The sequence below is a fragment of the Chenopodium album genome, chromosome 4 (assembly GCF_948465745.1).
Source record: "Chenopodium album chromosome 4, dcCheAlbu1.1, whole genome shotgun sequence".
Classification (NCBI taxonomy): domain Eukaryota; kingdom Viridiplantae; phylum Streptophyta; class Magnoliopsida; order Caryophyllales; family Amaranthaceae; genus Chenopodium; species Chenopodium album.
The window spans coordinates 2796443-2817246 of NC_137837.1; the positions used below are offsets into that span (position 1 = coordinate 2796443).

The following is a 20804-nucleotide window of genomic DNA, read 5'->3' on the forward strand; positions in this document are numbered from 1 at the left end:
GGTTAGTCATACCGATGCTCGGTCCATACATCAAGTTCATATCAGATTGCCTCAACACTTCCTCATTCTGTCATAATCATCTGCCAAGAAAAAGTTCAACAAATGAATGAGACTCTTCAATTGATTTACCACATTTTAATTATTAGACCACAGATTCTTAAAGATCATCAAAAGTAAACCTTTCGCAAACAAACAATCCACATTTAGCCTTTGGAATCAAAATATATAAATTTCCAATACAAAATCTCGAACAGTATATTAATTTACAATTGATTCATCAAAAATTTACTTTAAAGGCAAAATAACGATCATAATTAGCTAAATTTGGCAGAAAAGTTCGCATTTAGCCAATTATTGAAGATTTAAAAAATTAAATTCATACAAAAATCATTCAATTAGGTCAGTTCTTAAACATTCAATTACAAACCAATTCAAAACCCTAACATTGCGTAATTTGACATTAACATACAATTCACCACAACACAAATCATCAAAAACAAACAAAGTTTTACCAAATTTGAAACATTATCAACCAAAAATCAACAACACTCCAAAAACCGCAACAAATTAAAAATCATTCAACAGTAAAAGACAAATTGATAAAATTAAAACAAAATCAACAAAATTAAAAGTAAGAGAGAGAAAAGAGCAGGAGATTGAGCGACGTCGGATCCAATGGAAGAGGATAGAGAAGGAGAAAGAGTCTTCTTCACCTTTCGGAGAAGGTTAATTCCAGTATTACTTTCTTCTTCTGCTTATGGGGTCGTAATTTTACGGTCGTTTTTTAATTCTACACCATAATCCTTAAGTGTTCCCTTTTTTACTTTGTCTCTCCTTTTAAACGTTTCACGTTGTAACGTCAAGATTCATTTATAGTTTACTTTGTAACATTGCCGTTAACCTAACCGTTAGTAGGGCCCACTATACACATATTTAATATTTTTCCCTTGATTTTCATGTTAAAAAAAATTCCGTAAAGATTTTAAGGGTCATTTTAACCCTGAAGGATCCAAAGTGAGCTCAGATTTTAGAAAAAAAAAAAATAACGTAAAAACCTTGTTATGTTTTAAAGGTTGGAGGGTTAATGACAAGGTTACAGTGTAGTTGATAAATGCGTAAATGGAGCTTGAGGTTATAGCGTGGAACTTTTAAAAGGAGAGGCACAATATGGAAAAATGAACATCTTATGGTTATTGTGTTGAATTTCCCAAAAAATTAAATAAATAAAAATCTTCAAGTAACAAGTTATACTACTATAATTTAAGGGAAACGAAGGATGTTTTCAATAAAAAGGGGCTCAGTTTGCAAATTGCAACTCCTTGTCAAATTTATTCCAATATAAAACTCTACTCACCATGCATTTACACCAACCAAATTGTCCACATAGTCTAAATTCTAAAAGGTATTGTTAATCAACTCCTGTAATTGATCAATCATATCTACTTTCATAGTCTTTCAAGTCATGTTATATTTGTATATGCCTCCTAATTCAAAGTTTCCCAAATAATTTACTAGTTTAAGAATTCTTTAATTTGTTGCGTTCAATTAAGCAATCGTAGTTTCTACGAAGACTAATCTTGCATTGGTGCATTTTTTTCAATTACACCATCTTATTTTTACTAAACTTAAATTATTTTTATTGAATTAAAATTATTTTTACTAAACCGAAATTATTTCATCTTTAAAGTTACTGATTTCTATTGAATTAAAGTTCATTTTACACTTGTAATTTGATAGCCGGAATTATTTCTTTTTAAAGTTACCAAATTCTACTAAACTTAAATTATTTATGTTGGTATTTTTTAAATTTTGTTAAAAGAAAAAGAGTAGAAGGTCTAACAAGAATCATACAAGTAAGTGTTATACGGAGTAGGATTCATCATGTACATGTACTATTGTACTGTACTCCTTTCATACGTAGATCGAGGAGCTGTATATATTTGCCAGTTATGAGAATGAACCCTTTCATTTCCCATCTACAACTTGTAAGTTCTAATTGAAACTTCGGTTGAAACTTTAAGTAAGTTTAATATGCTTTTGTAGGCTTACATCTAGCTGTAAGATAGAAATACTAACTATAATTTTATGAAATTTCAGGAAATGAAGATGAAAGATGGAGTTAAGAGATTATCATGTACATTTAAGTTGCTCTTATGTACTTGTTACTTAATTTCAACCAGCGATATCAGCTTTGCTAACGACTTGTCAGTAATTCGATATGTAAATGTCTCTTGCTCATGGAAGCGGCCTAATGTATCCTCCATGCTTGGCGTCCGTTACCCCAATTATATCTTGCTCCCTGCAGGCAATGACACTTATCCTTCCTTTACATTTGTTTTTTCCAAAATATCTTGTGAAAAATCATACAAGTACATACTTGATTACTTCATTGTTATATTAATGGGATCCTTTTTTACTAATATTAACCAAAATCATACAAGAACATCCCGTTGGAGAGAATGCAACACTTGATCTAGGATCAGAACATGGTTTGGTATTAAGAGACGTTATTGCAGATGGGAGTTTCGTGCGGTCTACCATCTCCTCTAATAAACTTTCCCCTAGGGCCATCCTTTTGCGAGATGATGGTAGCAACAGCAACTCCATATCTTTAAGGTATGTTATTTATTTCTTTTCTTATTATTGTTACAATTTTATGCATCTCAATCCTGATGGACATTTAGAGTGTTGATGTAATTTCGGGTGACATGTGTGACTACTCTCGGGCATGTAGAGAGTATGCGGTTTTCTCAAATGATGGTTACTTCAGCTATCCAGTAGGACATGATGTTAGCTTGAATAATTACGGACCTGCATCACACTATGCCGATTCTAGTCCATCTACCATACCAGAAAACGTTAGGCAACCTTCATGCGAACCTATCTTCTTTCGTTACTATGACGGTGCCTCGACAGGTAAATGTACACTACCTTCAGAGCTACTCACTTTAAAATGCATTCCTGGAGGAAGTTTGGGTTATAAGGTCATGACATTCATCCAAGTAGAAAAGAGACCAAAATCCACATCAGAGAATAGATCGGTACTCTACACTTCTGCTAGCTTGATAGGCTTAGTTTTTGTTATTGGAATATGCTTGTATGCGTGGATGAAACGAAACCCGAGTAGAGCCAAAGAATCTGATTCTCAAATTGATGTTTTTGTTGACATGGTTACTCGGTTTTCTTTTGAATCCCTTAAATTGGCAACCCAAGATTTCAAAATAAGGCTTGGTCGAGGAGGGTTTGGGTCTGTTTTTGAAGGTTCATTAGGTGATGGAACAAAGATTGCAGTGAAACAATTAAATTCATTTGGCCAAGGAAATAAGGAATTTCTGGCCGAGGTCAACACAATAGGTAGTGTACACCACTTTAACTTAGTGAGGTTGCTCGGATTTTGCGATGATGGATTGAATAGACTTCTTGTCTATGAATACATGTGTAATGGGTCACTTGAGAAGTGGATCTTCAACCAAGACATATCACATACACTAGGCTGGAACATACGTCGAAAGATTATTAATGGTGTGGCCGTAGGGCTTGAGTATCTACATGAGCATTGCAATCAACAGAGTCACTTTTGTCTGGACCGCGTTGATATGCAGCTAGTCCAATCTCGAGTTTTTAGCTGCACTTGTGACAGCATTAAAACTCTACACTATCTTTAATGGATGTTATCAGCTGACTACTTATGTTTAATGAGGTCAATCAAATAGCCATAGCTCTTGCTTGTACCAGTTCGTCTTCCTGTTTATGTATTCCTAATAAAATAAATGAAAGTATTGCAGAAGAGTAGAAGACTAGCACTTGTTTAATCTATATTCAATGCTTCTATAGTTCTCTCTCTTTTTGCTCCCTTCTTTAAAATGATTATGTTATAAATAAACAAAATTTCCAATAATAATTTTGAAATCCAAGGAACGAACGTTTTTGGCCAGAAGGACAATACAAATTGCAATAGTTCTCTCTTTTTGCTCACTTTTTTTGTTGTTTGAATGAGCTAGAAGGACAATACAAATTGCAATTAGCCAAAGAGGTGATATTTGAACTAAACAATGACCTATCAATCTAAATACACAAACTCTCAGTCTTAACCACTAAGTCAGAACTCATTGTTGTTCATTGGTTAGAGATAACATAATTATGTATACAATTAAAAGGATTAAAAAAAAATCTCAAATGAAAGGTGCCTAGAATATTTGGGAACCCACTAAAGACTAAGGAGTCAAGACTATAGTGGTAGGCCTAGTTGCACAAGTTATATATTTCCTTTTCCCACGGAAAATTGGAAAAAGCTAACTATATTGACCTCACTGGCTCAATATGGTTTACTTGGTCAAGTCTCGTGAATGAATATGATGACTTACTGAGCTGTAATATACTGTTGGGCTAAGGGAGACAATGATCAATAAGAGAAGATTTAAAGTCTTTCGAGTCAATGCATGATTGCTATGTCCTGTAAGAGGAGGATGGAGCTGTAATTTCAGATTGCTTTAATAGTTTTTGCAATCAAGCAGACAGACAAATACTCTAAATTTAAATTTGATGAAATTCCAGGATTTGCTGATGAAAGATGTGGGATTTCAGTGGGTATCAGGTACATTATTTAAGTTGCTCTTATGTACTTGTTTATGCTTAATTTTTAACAACAATAACATTGTTGCTTATCACTACTTTGGTTACGACCCATACTACGGCCTACCACCATCATATGCAAATGTTTCTCGTTATTCATGGAAGGTCAATAACATCACATCTATCTTGAACTCTGAGGGCACTCATCCTTCCTTTGCGTTTGGTTTTGTCTCCTACGGTTCTTCAAACGTACTTGCTATACTCATAGGGTCCCAAGATGACGACAACGTTTATAATGGTGAGGTTGTGTGGTGTGCCAATCGAGATCATCCCATTAGAGACGATGCAACACTTGATCTTACATCAGAACAAGGTTTGGTGTTAAGGGATGGAGATGGAAATATGGTGTGGTCAACTAACACCTCGAACCTTTCAGCTAGGTCCATCCATTTGCAAGACGATGGGAATTTGGTCCTTTTGAATGCAGAAGGGAATACCATCTGGGAGTCATTTGACTACCCAACCGATGCTTTACTGAATTATAAGCTGTATTTTTCCGAAGGACAAAGATTAATATCCAGCAATTCAACTTCAAATTTTTCCGCAGGGATGTATTATGTTACATGGGAATTTGATGGTCTTCATACTTATGTTGATTTGAATCCTCCACAAGAATATAGATTCTTGGACTATAAAACCTACCACAAGATAATTTACCCAGATTTTTACGTTGGTCCTTTCAATCCAAGTTATATACTTCTTACTGCAACTGGACACCTACAATGGATCAGCTGGAATCAAAGCAATCCCATTATTCGCGACTTTTTTCAAGATGATGAGTTTGGTGAGTGTAACTACCCAAATACTTGTGGAAACTATGGGATTTGCGTAAATAAAACTGTGTGCGGTTGTCCAATGGAGACTGATGAAGGTGGTATGAATTATTTCCAGCCAATTAACGTGTTCAATCCCTCTTTAGGATGTAGTGTTGTTAATCCTCTATCTTGTCACAACACCCACAACCTCCATTATTTCTTAAAGCTTGAAAATATAGACTACTTCGATTCTACTCCATCACTCACAGGAACAGATGTTGAGAGTTGCAAAAGTGCATGTTTACATCAGTGTTCATGCAAAGCTGTAATCTTTCATTACCATAATGATACCTCATTTGGTAATTGTACACTTCCTTCAGAAATTCTCACTTTGAAGGATTCTGGAGGAAGATATAATGTCGTTACATTCATCAAAGTGCAAAGGCAAAAGAAAGCTTCATTGCAGAGAAAATTAGTACTTACTGTTTCTGCAAGCTTGATAGTCTTGGTGTTGGTTACTGGAGTATTTGTTTTTGTCTTTATGAAAAAGAGAAACAGAGCGAAAGACTCTGATTGTTCCAATGACGTTTTTATTGATACAGTAAAGCGGTTTTCTTTTGAAGCACTAAAATTGGCAACCCAAGACTTCCAAACAAAGCTTGGCCGAGGAGGATTTGGATCTGTTTTTGAAGGTACACTAGGTGATGGAACAAAAGTTGCTGTGAAACGCCTGGATTCATTAGGCCAAGGGAGGAAGGAATTCCTGGCAGAGGTCAATACAATTGGCAGCGTACACCACTTCAACTTAGTGAGGTTGCTCGGATTTTGTGATGATGGAATGAATAGACTTCTTGTCTATGAATACATGTGTAATGGGTCACTTGAAAAGTGGATCTTCAACCAAGACGTATCACTAGCACTCACCTGGAGTGTACGCCAAAAGATTATTCATGGTGTGGCTGCGGGACTTGAATACCTACATACACACTGCAAACAAAATGTGATCCATTTTGATATCAAACCTCAGAATATACTCCTAGACAAAGACTTCAACATCAAGATTTCTGATTTCGGCTTAGCAAAAATGGTAGACCGAGATCAAAGCCAAGTTATGACCATGGTAAGGGGGACACCAGGATATATGGCTCCAGAGATGGTTACTGGTCGTACCATCTCTGTTAAGGTCGACGTCTACAGCTTTGGAGTTCTTGTCCTAGAAATTGTGTGTGGCCGTAAGAATTTTGGTTCATCAGAAGATGATTGTCTCACTAACTTGGTGAAGGTGAAGGCTGATGCGGATCAACTCTCTGATCTAATTGACGAGCATGGGGAAGGTATGCAACAACACAAGGGAGAAGCTGTGAAGATGATGAAGATTGCAATATGGTGCTTGCAGCCTCACTTCATCAGGCCAACTATGTCAATGGTGGTGAAAGTTTTACAGGATCTTCCGAACATGGAAGCCTTGAGTGATCTCAGTTACTTGACCATGGTCCAAGAAGCTGCTCCAGCGGAGACAAATTATGACTTTTCAGTCCGCCCGACAGAGTCACTTTTGTCTGGACCGCGTTGATCTGCAGCTAGTCCTATCTCGAGTTTCTTAGCTGCACTTGTGGCAGCATTAGAACTCTACACTATCTTCTATGGATGTCATCAGCTGACTACTTATGTTTTTTCAGGTAAATCAAATAGCCATAGCTCTTGCTTGTACCAGTTCGTCCTTCTGTTTATGTATTCTCAATACAATAAATTAATGTATTGATGAAAACTAGCATCTGTTTAACCTGTATTCTATGCTTCTATCTGTTTGATTAGTATTCTATGCTTCTATCGGTTTAATCAGCATTCTATGCTTCTATCTGTTTAATCTGTATTCTATGCTTCAACTCGTACCTCTTTTTTTGCGCCCTTCTTGTTTTTAAAGATTGTGTAATTAACAACAAAATTTCAGGTAATAATTATGAAATCCAACTATCAAAGTTATTTAGGTTGGTTAACCATTCAGGTTATGAATTCTCCGATCAATGAAGATTTAAAAAACCAATGATCAAAAAGTATGTATTCTTATTTCCTATACAACACTAAAAACCTTAATAGTTAGGATCCATATCAAATAGACAGAGAGTAAACTTTGCTGAATTAAAAAAAATAGCATTTGCCACATAACAACATACATATTCTCATATTTCTGAACTACAATCATTATCTTTTTGTTGAAGAATTTACAGACAACAAAAGATTAACAGCACATCTTTCTTCAGACAAGATGGCGCATAATTGATCTTATACATGAAAGATGATTGACAGCAAGAAATGAAACTTGAGACAGCAGCATTTTGTAATAGTATTATGCTTAATTAGATGGAAAGTACAAAAGAAAATCTCCAGAGAAGTTGCTAATTCTTACATAACAGGAGTGCATAGACTCCCAGCAGCATAACTAACTTACAGCATTCAAGTAGAGAATAAAGCTAACAACCAGGAACTTAATATCACCGAGAAGTGATAATCAACTAACACAAACTGCACAATTTAAGAGCAAGAGCGTCTAACCTCTAAAACTTAAAGTCTGGATTGAGATGACATCAACCATTAAACCAGTTTAACACCTCAAACACGACCATCCCATAAGGATTCAGGACGAACCTTGTCCGACGTTAAAAGGTTCTCAACCTCTTTGGGAGGGTTCAATCCCAACTTACTAGCACGGTTCCATCGATCAAGCCTAGTCATACCAATGCTCGGTCCATACATCATGTTCATGTCAAATTGCCTCAACACTTCCTCATTCTGATCATAATCATCTGCCAAGAAAAAGTTCACCAGAAAAATAAGACTCTTCAATCGAATAAAACCACATTCTGCTTATTAGCCCGAATATTCTATAAGATCATCCAAAGCACACCTTTTGCAAACTTACCAGCAACATTTAGCTATAAAAATCAAAATGTATAATTTCCAATACTAATTTGTCAACAATACATTGATTTATCTAAAAAATTACTTTAATAGCAAAATAATGATCATAGTTAGCCAAATTTGACGGAAATTGTCGTATTAACCAATTATTAGAGGAGAAAAGGATTAAATTCGTAAAAAAAATCATTCAATTAGGTCAATTCTTAACAATCAATTACAAACCAATTGAAAACCCTAACATTCCGTTATTTGATTTTTTACATACAATTCACACAACACAAATCATCAAAAACAAACAACGCTTTACCAAATTTGAAACATAATCAACCAAAAATCAAAAACACTTCAAAAACCGCAAAAAAATAAAATATCATTCAACAGCAAAAAATTGATAAAGTTCAAACAAAATTAAAAGTAGGAGAGAGAAAAAGATAAAGACCTTGAAGATCAAAAGAGCCATTGCGAGTAACAAGAGCAGGAGATTGAGCGACGTCGGATCCAAAAGAAGGAGAAGGAGTCTTCTTCTTGTTAAGACCTTTGGGAGAAGGTTTTGAAATACCAGTATTACCTTTCTTCTTCTGCTTATAGAATCCTTTCATATCAACTCTTGCAGTCGCCATTTTTACCAACTTTGAAAGCTTCAATTTCTCTCTCTTCTTCTTCTTCTTCTTCAATTTGTGTGAGAGTGTTAGTTTTGAATTTTGAATTATATTTTTGGGTCGGTTAAAGAGGAGAGAGTGAGAGAGATAATACAGGTAAAATCGTGTGCTGGAAGTTTTATAAAAGTTGGGCTTAGGATTTGGGCTTTGGGTTTTGGACTTTTTAATCGGTTGGGCTTGTATAAACGAAGTAGCCCAAATGTTTGACAAACAAACTACCAAGACCTTTTTAGGTGATTGTTGGACCATCACCTAAAAACGTCTTCATAGTTTGACTATCACCTAAAAACGTCTTCGTAGTTTGACTATCATCTCAATAAAAAAAATTAATAATAATAATAAGATGTGGAGTGATTTTCAATAATGCTGAGACAAAAAAAAACTCAAATTGTATGTCCTGATTTCTTGATTTGGCAAAAAAGTAAGGGTCTTTTCATATTTACTGAACTAAACTTATTGGAGCTGAATTAAACTGAACTAAATTAAATGGAGCTAAAATGAATATTTTTTTGAAGAGAAGGCTGAACTGAACTAAAATTAAGCTGAAGTGAACATGCCCTAAAACACGTCAATTTGGCACAAAACTAGTTTTATCCTTCCCTCTAATTAATCAATACCGAGTGCAAGTTAATTCTAGTGGAATAATATGAATAATTCTAGCAATTGATACAAAAATATATCAACACCTTAAACCTACATTCTTATAATAAAAGATACTACATACTCCATTCAGTTGATGATTTATTTTGACATGTATTGGCTATCTTAATTATTCTGACTCAATATTTGTTGTATTACTTGTATTATTCCGTTCTTGAAGTACAAAGAAATTTATTCCATATTAATTTGATCAACGTACTTTAATCAATTCAATGCACACCTTTGTTGAAAATAAACAACTCGTACGTAATTATTGATTATTATGGACATAAACTATGAGTTATCTTACAAATAGGAGTACAATATATATAATCCACTTGTCAATGTATTAATTGAAAAATGAAGATGTATCATCCCACTCAAACGATGAAGTAATCCTTCGCTATTATGTTTGTCTTAAGCAGATAAGATTATCCAAGCTTGATTATTACTTGTATCATAATAAAATAAATTATACAAAGTACATTATAACAATCCATCTTATTTTGACCAAGATTATCTTATTATTATCTCTTTGAAAAAAACTCTCTTATAAAAATAGTTCATTAATCAGCTGAATTCAAAACGTGAAGAAAGTTATAAAGAAATTAAAAGAAGAAAAGCAAGATGGCAATGGTTGGAGGTGTTTCAGAGAATAAGGGTTCAGAGAACAGCTTGGTGATCAATGATCTTGCCAAATTTGCTGTTGATGAGCACAACAAGAAACAGGTACGTATTTCCCATATTACATGCAATCTCAAACTAACTGTTGCGATTATGTAGGAACAAACGGGGTAGGAGTATATTTATATAAGAATTGGACCGTTCAACTTGCAAAAAGTATCTGTTTTCCTAACATATATACTGTTGCGATTATTTAGAAACAGAGAGGGTAGAAGTATAAGAATTGGACCGTCCTAACATGTATATTAAAATTATTTCTCTTTAACGGATTTAGTTGGTTCAGAAATTTTATTAAACTTGTGAAAATAATATACAGAACTCAATGCTGGAGTTCCGGAAGGTTGTAAATGTGAAGGAGCAAGTAGTAGCTGGTACGTTGTATTACATTACTTTGGAGGCAAATGATGCAGGAAACAACAATGAAGTTCAGTACTATGAAGCTAAAATTTGGGTTAAACCATGGTTGAACTTTAAGGAGTTGCAAGATTTCAAGTTTCTTGGGGGTACTCTGCCAATAGATGGTACTGCCTTGTGATTTCGTTCTTGGTTATGTTTCTTTTCGTTGTAATCAATAAGTTCGTAACAAAGTATACACCTTCAATTTTCAATATATTATCATTGGAGCCAGCAGATTGTTTGTAACTGTACTAAGCAAGTCGTCGATCTTGTCATATTTTTGCAGGCTGTTAAAGGATGAAGCTGTTCATGACTTGATTCAGGACAGCTTAACAGCCTGAACTTCTGAAGACCTGAACTTCTGAAGACCTGAACATCTGATTATCAAATTGTGTTTGTTTGTTTTTTTACATGTTATCGTTGGATATGACAGATTATGTTATTGTATATGTATATGCTACTGAAACTATAGCTAGTGAATTCACTTTAATGTTTATAGAATTGAACACACACACAACGATTTGAATGCAAGATCAAACGATACAAATTCCCAGCAACTGTACGTCTTGGAAAAGTGCATCATATTGATTTTTCTCATTTTAATTAGATTTTTTTTCAATACTAAAAGCTAGCTAGCTTAGCTTCTTCAAAAAAATGATCTTCAACAGGTTTTTGGCCTCCTTTAAACATTGAAGAAATATTACACAGCCTAAAAGGCTAAAAAAGGATACATTACAAAATAGAAAATATCAACTGCTAAAATAGGCTATAGTTAAATAAATTCATCAACGAGGCCCAGACAAAAGTGAATCTGTAGGACAGACTGAAAAGCCGTAATTTGCCTCCATTGGAGCTGCTTCATGGACCATGTTTAAGTAGGTGAGATCAGTTAGAGCTTCCATGTTCGGAAGATCCTGTAAAACTTGAACTACCATTGACATAGTTGGTCTGATAAAGTGAGGTTGCAAACACCATATTGCAATCTTCATTATCTTCACAATGTCTCGCTTGTGTAGTTGCATACCTTCACCATGCTCATCAATTAGGTCTGAGAGTTGATCCGCATCAGCCTTCACCTTCACCAAGTTAGTGAGACAATCACTTTCTGATGAACCAAAATTCCTGCGACCACACACAATTTCTAGGACAAGAACTCCAAAGCTGTAGACATCAACCTTAACAGAGATGGCACGACCAGTAACCAACTCTGGAGCCATATATCCTGGTGTCCCCCTTACTATGGTCATAACATGGCTTTGATCTCGGTCTACCATTTTTGCTAAGCCGAAATCAGAAATCTTGATGTTGAAGTCTTTGTCCAGGAGTATATTCTGAGGTTTGATATCAAAATGGATCACATTTTGCTTACAATGCTCATGTAAATACTCAAGCCCCACAGCCACACCATTAATAATCTTTCGACGTAGGTTCCAGCCTAGTGTCTGTGATGTGTCTTGATTGAAGATCCACTTCTCAAGTGACCCATTACACATGTATTCATAGACAAGAAGTCTATTCAGTCCATCATCACAAAACCCAATTAACCTCACTAGATTGAAGTGGTGAATGCTACCTATTGTGTTGACCTCGGCCAGGAATTCCTTCCTCCCTTGGCCTACTGATTCCAATTGTTTTACAGCAACTTTTGTTCCATTACCTAATGTACCTTCAAATACAGACCCAAACCCTCCTCGACCAAGCTTTGTTTGGAAGTTTTGGGTTGCCAATTTCAGGTCTTCAAAAGAGAACCGACTTATGTTATCAACAAAAACATCAAGGGAACAGTCAAAATCCTTGGCATTATTACTTTTTCGCCTCCATATCATATACACAATAACCACAAATAAGAGTATCAACCCAGATGATACAAGAAGTACTTTTTTCTTCAATGAAGCTTTTGTCGATGCCTTGTTTTGCACTTTGATGAATGCAACAGCCTGATAGGCCAAATATTGATCAGAAACATCCATCAAAGTCAGTATCTCAGAAGTTATTGTACAATTACCAAAAGAGGTATCCATATAGTAACGAAAGAAGACGGCTTTACACGAACAATTATTCAAACACACACTTTTACAGCTCTCAACATCTATTTCTGTGAGAGAGGGAGTAAGGGTGTAGGTAACATTAACAAACTCTACAAAAGTGTGGAGATTGTGCTTGTCAGGACAAGATAGAGGTGTAACAAGGCTACATCCTGAACTGGAATCAAATGAATTAACTGGCTTGAAGTAATCCCAGCTACCAGCAACGCCGCCCATTGGACAACTACACATACCACCGTCCTTACAAATTCCATACTTTCCACAATTTGTAGGGTATGAACAATTATCATTGCCAAAGACATCACTGGTGTACATCTCACCTTCTTTCCAAATATAGGTACGTAGGTGTCCATCTTGATCAAGACGCATATAACTATTCTTATAATTGTACTCATCATAATACAAGGGCGAAGAACTGGGAATTAGGTAAATATCATTCCAACTATTTTCTTCAATATCCCGCGAAATAAAGTACTGTGAAGGATTCGAATCAACATAAGCATGAAGACCATAATAATCTCGAATAACATAAAAGAGCTCTGAGGAATTACTTGAAATTGATGTTGTGGACATTAATCTATGTTCCAATGGAAGACACTGGTCATGGATTAACGTATTAGTCGGGTAATTATATGACTCCCAGATGATTTCCCCATTTCCATTTAAAAGGACCAAGTTCCCATCACTTCCCAACTGAATTGACCTCACTGAAAGGCCAGGAGTGTTGGTAGACCACACAAAACTTCCATCAGCATCCCTTAATACCAAACCTTCTTCAGACGTAAGAGCCAGTGTGGCAAGCCCTTGAACAGGATGACTTTGATTGGCATACCAAACGACCACAGGGGAAAAATTCGCCTTCCCAATATATATCACAAGTATATATGAATCAGGTGCAGTTTGATGGGCGAAAAGCCCAAATCCAAATGGGGGATAATAATCAGTACTTATCAAAACTCCATACTTATTATAATTACGATGGATGTACTCTGGAGAGTACAAGGCTGTTCTTATAATATAATTATCATCAGAATAATAGCTCCCTTCATTCATAAGCCAGTTATTATTATTTTCCAATGAATTCGAGACATTAGCATGTGAAGAAAGGCTTTTAACAAGGATGATGTTGTTGCTAGAAAGGAAGTAACACCAAATGCATAAGAGAATTTTGAGGGTACCTGATACCCATGTCACTCCATAATCTTTCAACATGACCTGAAATTTCATCAGACTTTAGTTAGTACTCTATCTTTGCTAGTATTGCAAACTGCTAACTCCAAAAAACAAAAAAGTTTAACAAAAACTCGTATGTTTTTCAAGTAGACTTACTGCTTGATTGTAAAGACTTGTACTTCCTCCGTTTTTTATTAGACACATCACTTTTGAAATTGCAGACTCCTAGGCAATTTTTGGATCTAAATTGAAGAGGGCTCATGTGATAATGTGATATGAGAAAGATAGAGAGAATTTATTGAGTAAAAGGAAAAGTAAAGCATCTAAATTGAAACTTCCATACATAGAAAGTGATGCATCTAATAAGAAACAAAGGAAATAATAATCCACTGGGGCTTAGAAATTTCTAAAGTACGAACTATATATGGATGCTTGAATTATGAAGAATGAAGAGTTGAAGACTATGACCAGAAGCTTCCTTCTAATTGAAAGACTATGACCAGAAGCTTCCTTCTTATTTTAAATAAAACTTGTTAACAATTTATGTTGATTCACCAGATTATGTATCAATTCAACAAAGTCATATATATGATGTTGATTTTGACTCCTGAAGAAAGAAGCCAAAAAAAAAAATGTAACAATTTTGAGATGATCTATGTCAAACAAGTGGTGAGACAGCAAATCATAGAACAAAAAACCCATCCATATCTAAAATTATTACATCCCCAAGCGCCCTCCATAGTAGATTTTAATTTATGCATTGACTTAAAGACTTTTATTTTCTCTAGTCACCATCAGCCCCACAAGTTCCCATGAACAAGTGGTCAAAAATCTATACTGCCTACCATATGCATTACTATGGAATAAATTATAATACATTGAATTTCTCTAATCACCATTAGCCCCTCAAACCATATAGAACAAGTACACTGTAGACTGTACACTGATCAAGCCAAACAAACAAAGAAATGCCTATCAAGTGAAATTAACTCATGATTTATTGATTTTTCTAGTGTATAAAGAATGGCACAAGCAGAACACAACCTTATGACCTCTTATAATCATAGTGAAGCTAAATTTAATCAATCAATATGTATCAAACTTGTTATCTTATGTATTTAAAAAGAATTTTTCAAACATATTCTCAGTCCAGGTTTGGTTTTCTATTTATAATATCAGAGTGCCAATTATTTATAAAGCGAAAAAAGAAGCTTGAGAGGAAGCAAAATGGGAGATATAACAGGAGGAAAAAGCACTTATGAAGATAAATAATGCATCTTGAGACTACTTCACGAGTTCACGTAGACTGTAAAAAATAAGGATTGCTAAATAATTCTCATGGCAGAAGAAGACATGGGGAAAATAACCATCATACACCATGGGGTACTTACTACTACACGGTAATTCCATTCGGGTTGAAAAACGCGGGTGCTACTTACCAACGAGCAGTGACTGCCTTGCTCCATGACATGATGCACAAAGAAGTTGAAGTATATGTGGACGATATGATTGTGAAGTCAAAAGATCGCCCAGGCCATCAAGTAGCCTTAAGAAAATTCTTTGAAAGGCTAAGAAAATACAACTTGAGGTTGAACCCATCTAAGTGTGCTTTTGGAGTCACCTCAGGCAAGCTTTTTGGTTATGTCATAAGCTTTAGAGGAATAGAGATAGACCCAACCAAGATCAAGGCAATCATGTCAATGCCACCGCCCAAAACCGAGAAACAAATTCGAGGATTTATTGGCCGGTTGCAATACATAAGTAGGTTCATATCAAAATTGACAACAATAAGTGAACCAATTTTCAAGAATCTTAAAAAGAATGTGTCAGTAATAATGGATGATGAGTGTCAAAAAGCCTTTGAAAGGATCAAAGCCTATCTCGCAAATCCTCCCGTATTAGCACCAGCACTTCAAGGAATACCTCTTAGGTTGTACCTATTAGTCACCAAAGAAACAATGGGAGACATGCTTGCACAAGAAGTAGAAGGTAAAGAAAATGCAATCTACTATCTAAGTAAAAAGATGCTCGAGTATGAAGTACGCTATACAGCACTGGAGAAATTGTGCCTCGCATTGGTGTGGGCCACAACCAAGTTAAGACATTACATGCTCGTGCATACAGTCTTTGTAGTTTCCCAAATGGATCCACTCATACATTTGATTTAAAAATCACGATTTGTTCAGGATTACTTTGTTGTTTTATGCAATTGTTCAGGATTACTTCGTTGTTTTATGCAATTGTTCAGGATTACTAGTCGTAGCAAGTTATCTGGAAAGAAAGAAAGAAAAAGATTTAATCCAGTTAATCAGCAAGAACTTCAGGTGATTTTAAGGTGCTTACAGTAAAGACGTATGTGAATTTCAATGACACAAACCAAGCAAGATATTGAGTCAGTTGAAAAGGATTTCATCAACAGACAGGCAGAAGAGGACGCGGGAAAGAAGTATGACAGTAATTCCTCAAAATCATATTTTGACTTCAAATTCTGAATAAATTGTACTTCTGTGTAACTTCTGACTAAAGATGCCAAAGTGAATTGGCTTGCTATCACATAATATCACTTGACGTCAGTTGTTTCTAACATGATGTTAGTGGTTTTCTGGCAAAACTGACCATTCAGATAAGCAAACAGCATATTATAGGACTACAGATGTATACATAAACAATTTCCCTAGCCTAATTCCTCAATGCCAGGGCACACATATCTAGTCAAAGTTTGTCTTGACTTTTAAATTCCCTACCTTAATTCTCTAATGGTAGATAGGGCACAGATTTAGTCAAGTTTATGTACATCTAATCTAATTCAGACAGAACACAATCAATATCAACTGATTTTACAAAAAATGAAAGAGAGATAACTCACTCTTCATCGTAGTTTCATCCTCTCCCATTTGCTGATTGGAGCTTGCCAATTGAGCAGCATCGATTGCAATAGTTCCCATCTCAATGAGAGGCCACTCTGGGTATTCATCATGTACCAATTTTATAACAGGATCTGCTGCTGTATTATCGAGTCCCAGATCTGAAGTTGTGGCAACAGTATCATCCGCATCCAAGTCCACATTCTAGTCAAAGTCCCGGACTGATGCCTGGTCACCTATGAAATCTCAAAAATAAACCCCCACATAGATCATCATTGCTTGCATAGTTGCATGTCTGGATCATCTTCAAACTTATCACCTGCAGACTGCAGTTCCGTGACTGCCCTGTCCACTTGTCCAGTCTCTTCCTATACCTCTGCCTCTTCCTCGTCCTCTTCTGCCACTATTAGTATGCCCTGCCCGCAAGTCTCATCACAAATCAAAAAGAAAAGAAAGCATTATTAACTTATTAATAAAGAAAATGTTCTCATTCACAACCCTGGGATGCCCAGGCAATACTAAACTGAAGCATCATGAAAATCTTTCTGATCATAAGACATGCCCAGGCAATACTATACTGATCATGGGGTTTTCACTGTCAAAATCAGGATCTCAACAGACGAAGAACGCCAATCTATATGTGATGCTGGAATTTTTCATAAAATCAGGGGTAGAATTACATGTAATTGGAATATGACCAAAGTATAAGATGACATCGTCATATGCTATCTCTAGCAGCATTATAAGTGTTTTTTTTTCTTTAAATTACTGGTTTACTGGTTTAATACATTACTGCAAAAGTGCATAAAGTATATTAAGTATGTACATAAAGTACATTAAGCATGTACATTGGCTGCAGATCACCTCTAATAAAATTTTCCCTTTGTGTCAATGATATTTCATACATCTGATCACAAAGATCTTGTAGGTATAGTTCCAAAGCTTCAGCTGCATAGGACAAAGAGTAATATCTCAAACATCATATATGGGTTGCACAAAACTAGCACTGAAGAAATTGCTAAAGCCGACATAGAATTCCTCAAGTAAATCAGGACATATAAGTATAATTATACTAGGAATGCCAGATACTTTAGACTTTAAGAAACTCACGTAGTAGAAGAGGAACATCCACGTCCAACCTTTTCATACCCTTGTCAGATGCATAATTTTCATAATTCAAGGCTGTTGCAAAAAAAGATAATCACAACACCTCCCACCGAATAGGATCCTAGATAGCTGCATTATATGTGATGATTAGCCAGCAATAAACTATAGATAATAAAGCATTAATAAAGACAATCATCAAAGTTTAAGGACACCAAATGTCAAAGTAGCAATTCAGAAAGCATTCAGCTTCAACACATACCACTTGAAGAGGAAATGGACCTTCTTCAAGCCTTCAGCACCCCAAAATTCCCAACATTACCTTTCACTATTTTTTCAACAAGAGTAAATGCAGGAAACATTGATTAAAAGAATCTGGTCCTACTTAAAACATATTACAAGGCATAGTGTATATATATTGTTGGCTATGAAACTTGAACCCGTGTCCAAGTCCCACAATCATATTTCTCATCTGCTAGTAAGCTAGGACACTTTGATTTGTATTCACATTCTGGTACTTAAATTTGAAGGGGAGCCTCAGACCCCGACTCCCCCCCCCCCCCAACACACACACACACACATGCACACACCCTAAATCGCAACAACCAAGAGAACTCGAACATGTGGCGAATATCACGGAAATCAATTAACCAAGTACATTTCAGTTACCAGAATTGAAACATCACTTTTAATAAGAGTATACACCTAACTAGCTAATATTCCACTTTCTAAACCAACTTTGATCAAATGGTGTCATCATCACCCTCCCCCCCACCAAAGATTTTGTTACAATAACATCATACATCAATATCTAACGACGAATTCACACGAAAAAAAGTCACAAAATATTACTTAATTACTCATTCCTTAACCCAAATTTTCTTCAACAACAACCCACTGTCAATTTCGTCAGAAGTCGGGGACAAATGTACTCACCTTTACCCTAACCAATAATAAAATTGCAGTCGAATATCCCATTAAATCAAACATAATGCCATGTCCTAATCTTGTAAATTCTCCTAAAGCAAAAAAAACACAACAAAGATATAATTGAAGCTGTATATAAGATTCAATCTACAAAAAACACAACACAAAAATCCGCAAAAAAAATTGTAGAAGATAACTTTAATATAGATGATTGCAATTTTAAATACTAATTTCTAGTCTTAAATTCGTCCAAATTTAAGAAGATTAAAGTAAAGAGACATACAGCAGAAAAAAAAAAAGGATCCAATTTTCACTCCATCGTCAATTGAAAATTGCAATAATCAACAACGCCAAAAACCCTAATTTAATCTAAGAACTGCGAATCCAACTGTAATTGAGAAATTGCGGGAAATTCAACTGGGCAAACCTTCTACAATGCGCCAACCGCCGAAATTGGCTCGCTTTATGTCTGTCTGTGTTTTTTTAAAGGTGAAATAGAGGGAGTTGTAAAGCTAAGGTAAAAGAAGAACAAAAGGCAATAAACGAATTGTCAACGCCGGAAAATAGTCAAACTCTCAGTATTTTCTTACAACATTTTATGCTTTATTACTCCGTATTAGATAATACAGAATATATTATACAAGTAATTAATACTTTGTATTTCTTTATGTTATAATACTCCGTAGTTTTTTACTGTTGACTTTTAAAAGATAACACAAAAAATTCTTTACTAGTGAATGTCACACTCATAAGCTAGTGGTTGGCTAATTTGCTTATGTTAGATCATAGGGAGAGTTGTTCTAGCCTTTCGAAGGCAAAAAAATCACTAATTTCTTCATAGAATTGCTAATGCAATTTGTGATTTTCATGTGATTTTATTCTGAACTGATTTGTTTTATTGTATTTCATTGCAAAGATAATTCCTTTTAAGAGATAAAAATCACTCAATTTATTAACTTTACAAGTTCCCATAAAACCGCTAATGCAATTTACAATTGTTATGTGATTTATTCTCAGCTTGTTTATTTTATTGCATTTCCTTATTGCTAGGATAATTTGTTACAGGAGAAAAACTCACTTTATTCGTTGTACCGGTTTCCTTAAAACCATTGACGTAATTTACAATTTTCATGTGATTTATTTTCAGTTCGTTGCATCAGAGAAAAAGACTACGCAAACTTTATTTATTGTACTAGTCTCCATGAATTAACACAACTTACAATTGTCATGTGATTTATTCTCAACTAATTAATTTGTTTTGTCGTACTTCCTTGCTATAATACCTTGTTTTTTGGGAAAACTAGCTAACTTTATTAGCTGTACTGGCCTGAACTTCATAAAATCGGTAATGCAATTTAATCTTCATGTGATCTATTTTCAACTGATTTGCTTTATTGCACTTCATTCCGGCGATAATTCTTCTTAAGGCAAAAACAACTGACTTTTATGCTATATACTGATCTTCGTACAATTGCCACGCGGTTTACAAATTTCATGTGATTCATTCTCAATTAATTTTCTGCTTGATTCCAATTTAAAACAATTTGAACATAATCCCAATGCTGCTTAAACTCGAAAGCTTATTCACTTAATATATGTTATACAAATTGCATACGAAGTATTTAATACGATACTTCGTTATATATTTTTGTCATACCAAGTGTTAAATTATCTATTCATAACAAGGATAGGTAAATTTCAAACGCAGCTTCCATGTCCAAGCAAAATAATACCTCTTCTGTTCTTTTATTATTGCACCCCTTGTCTTTTTAAGAAATTTCACAAATATTACACCATTTCTATTTAAAAAAAACAAAATATATGTGTTCACACTATAAGTACCAAATATATCCTTACTTTTAACATTTGATTCTTTACTTTATTTTTACATCACATGGATTTTTCTGTACTTTTACCCTTCTCTCTCTTCATTTTTCCCATTACCAAAAAATGTGTGTCCAACATGTATGGTGCAATAATTAAAAAAACAGAGGAAGTATTATTGAG

At 34.9% G+C, this 20804-nt stretch overlaps 4 protein-coding genes across 7 annotated transcripts; 2 read left to right on the plus strand and 2 right to left on the minus strand.

The window, feature by feature from the left end:
* Positions 1-1119: 1119 nt before the first annotated feature.
* On the plus strand, positions 1120-3665 carry LOC145627047 (G-type lectin S-receptor-like serine/threonine-protein kinase SD2-5). Its single transcript, XM_081679450.1, has 3 exons — positions 1120-1131; positions 2098-2220; positions 2685-3665. Exons 1-3 carry the CDS (start codon positions 1120-1122, stop codon positions 3663-3665), a joined length of 1116 nt encoding a protein of 371 aa, XP_081535576.1.
* Positions 3666-4526: 861 nt separating this feature from the next.
* Positions 4527-7303, plus strand: LOC145628526 (G-type lectin S-receptor-like serine/threonine-protein kinase SD2-5). Its single transcript, XM_081680845.1, has one exon. It carries the CDS (start codon positions 4543-4545, stop codon positions 6958-6960), a length of 2418 nt encoding a protein of 805 aa, XP_081536971.1. The 5' UTR covers positions 4527-4542; the 3' UTR covers positions 6961-7303.
* A 398-nt stretch (positions 7304-7701) lies between these two features.
* On the minus strand, positions 7702-9031 carry LOC145628527 (uncharacterized). Its single transcript, XM_081680846.1, has 2 exons — positions 8746-9031; positions 7702-8191 (listed from the first exon to the last, which is right to left on the minus strand). The coding sequence occupies exons 1-2, from the start codon at positions 8924-8926 to the stop codon at positions 7998-8000; spliced, it is 375 nt and encodes a 124-aa protein (XP_081536972.1). The 5' UTR covers positions 8927-9031; the 3' UTR covers positions 7702-7997.
* A 2179-nt stretch (positions 9032-11210) lies between these two features.
* Positions 11211-19360, minus strand: LOC145628528 (G-type lectin S-receptor-like serine/threonine-protein kinase SD2-5). 4 transcript variants are annotated; one of them, XM_081680850.1, is made up of 4 exons: positions 19225-19360; positions 17877-18002; positions 16769-17714; positions 11211-13944 (listed from the first exon to the last, which is right to left on the minus strand). In XM_081680850.1, exon 4 carries the CDS (start codon positions 13939-13941, stop codon positions 11470-11472), a length of 2472 nt encoding a protein of 823 aa, XP_081536976.1. In that variant the 5' UTR covers positions 13942-13944; positions 16769-17714; positions 17877-18002; positions 19225-19360; the 3' UTR covers positions 11211-11469. The 4 variants fall into 4 exon arrangements, with proteins under 4 accessions (XP_081536976.1, XP_081536974.1, XP_081536975.1 ...); XM_081680848.1 differs by having other exon boundaries at positions 19081-19343; XM_081680849.1 differs by having other exon boundaries at positions 18807-19343.
* Between the last annotated feature and the right edge of the window lie 1444 nt (positions 19361-20804).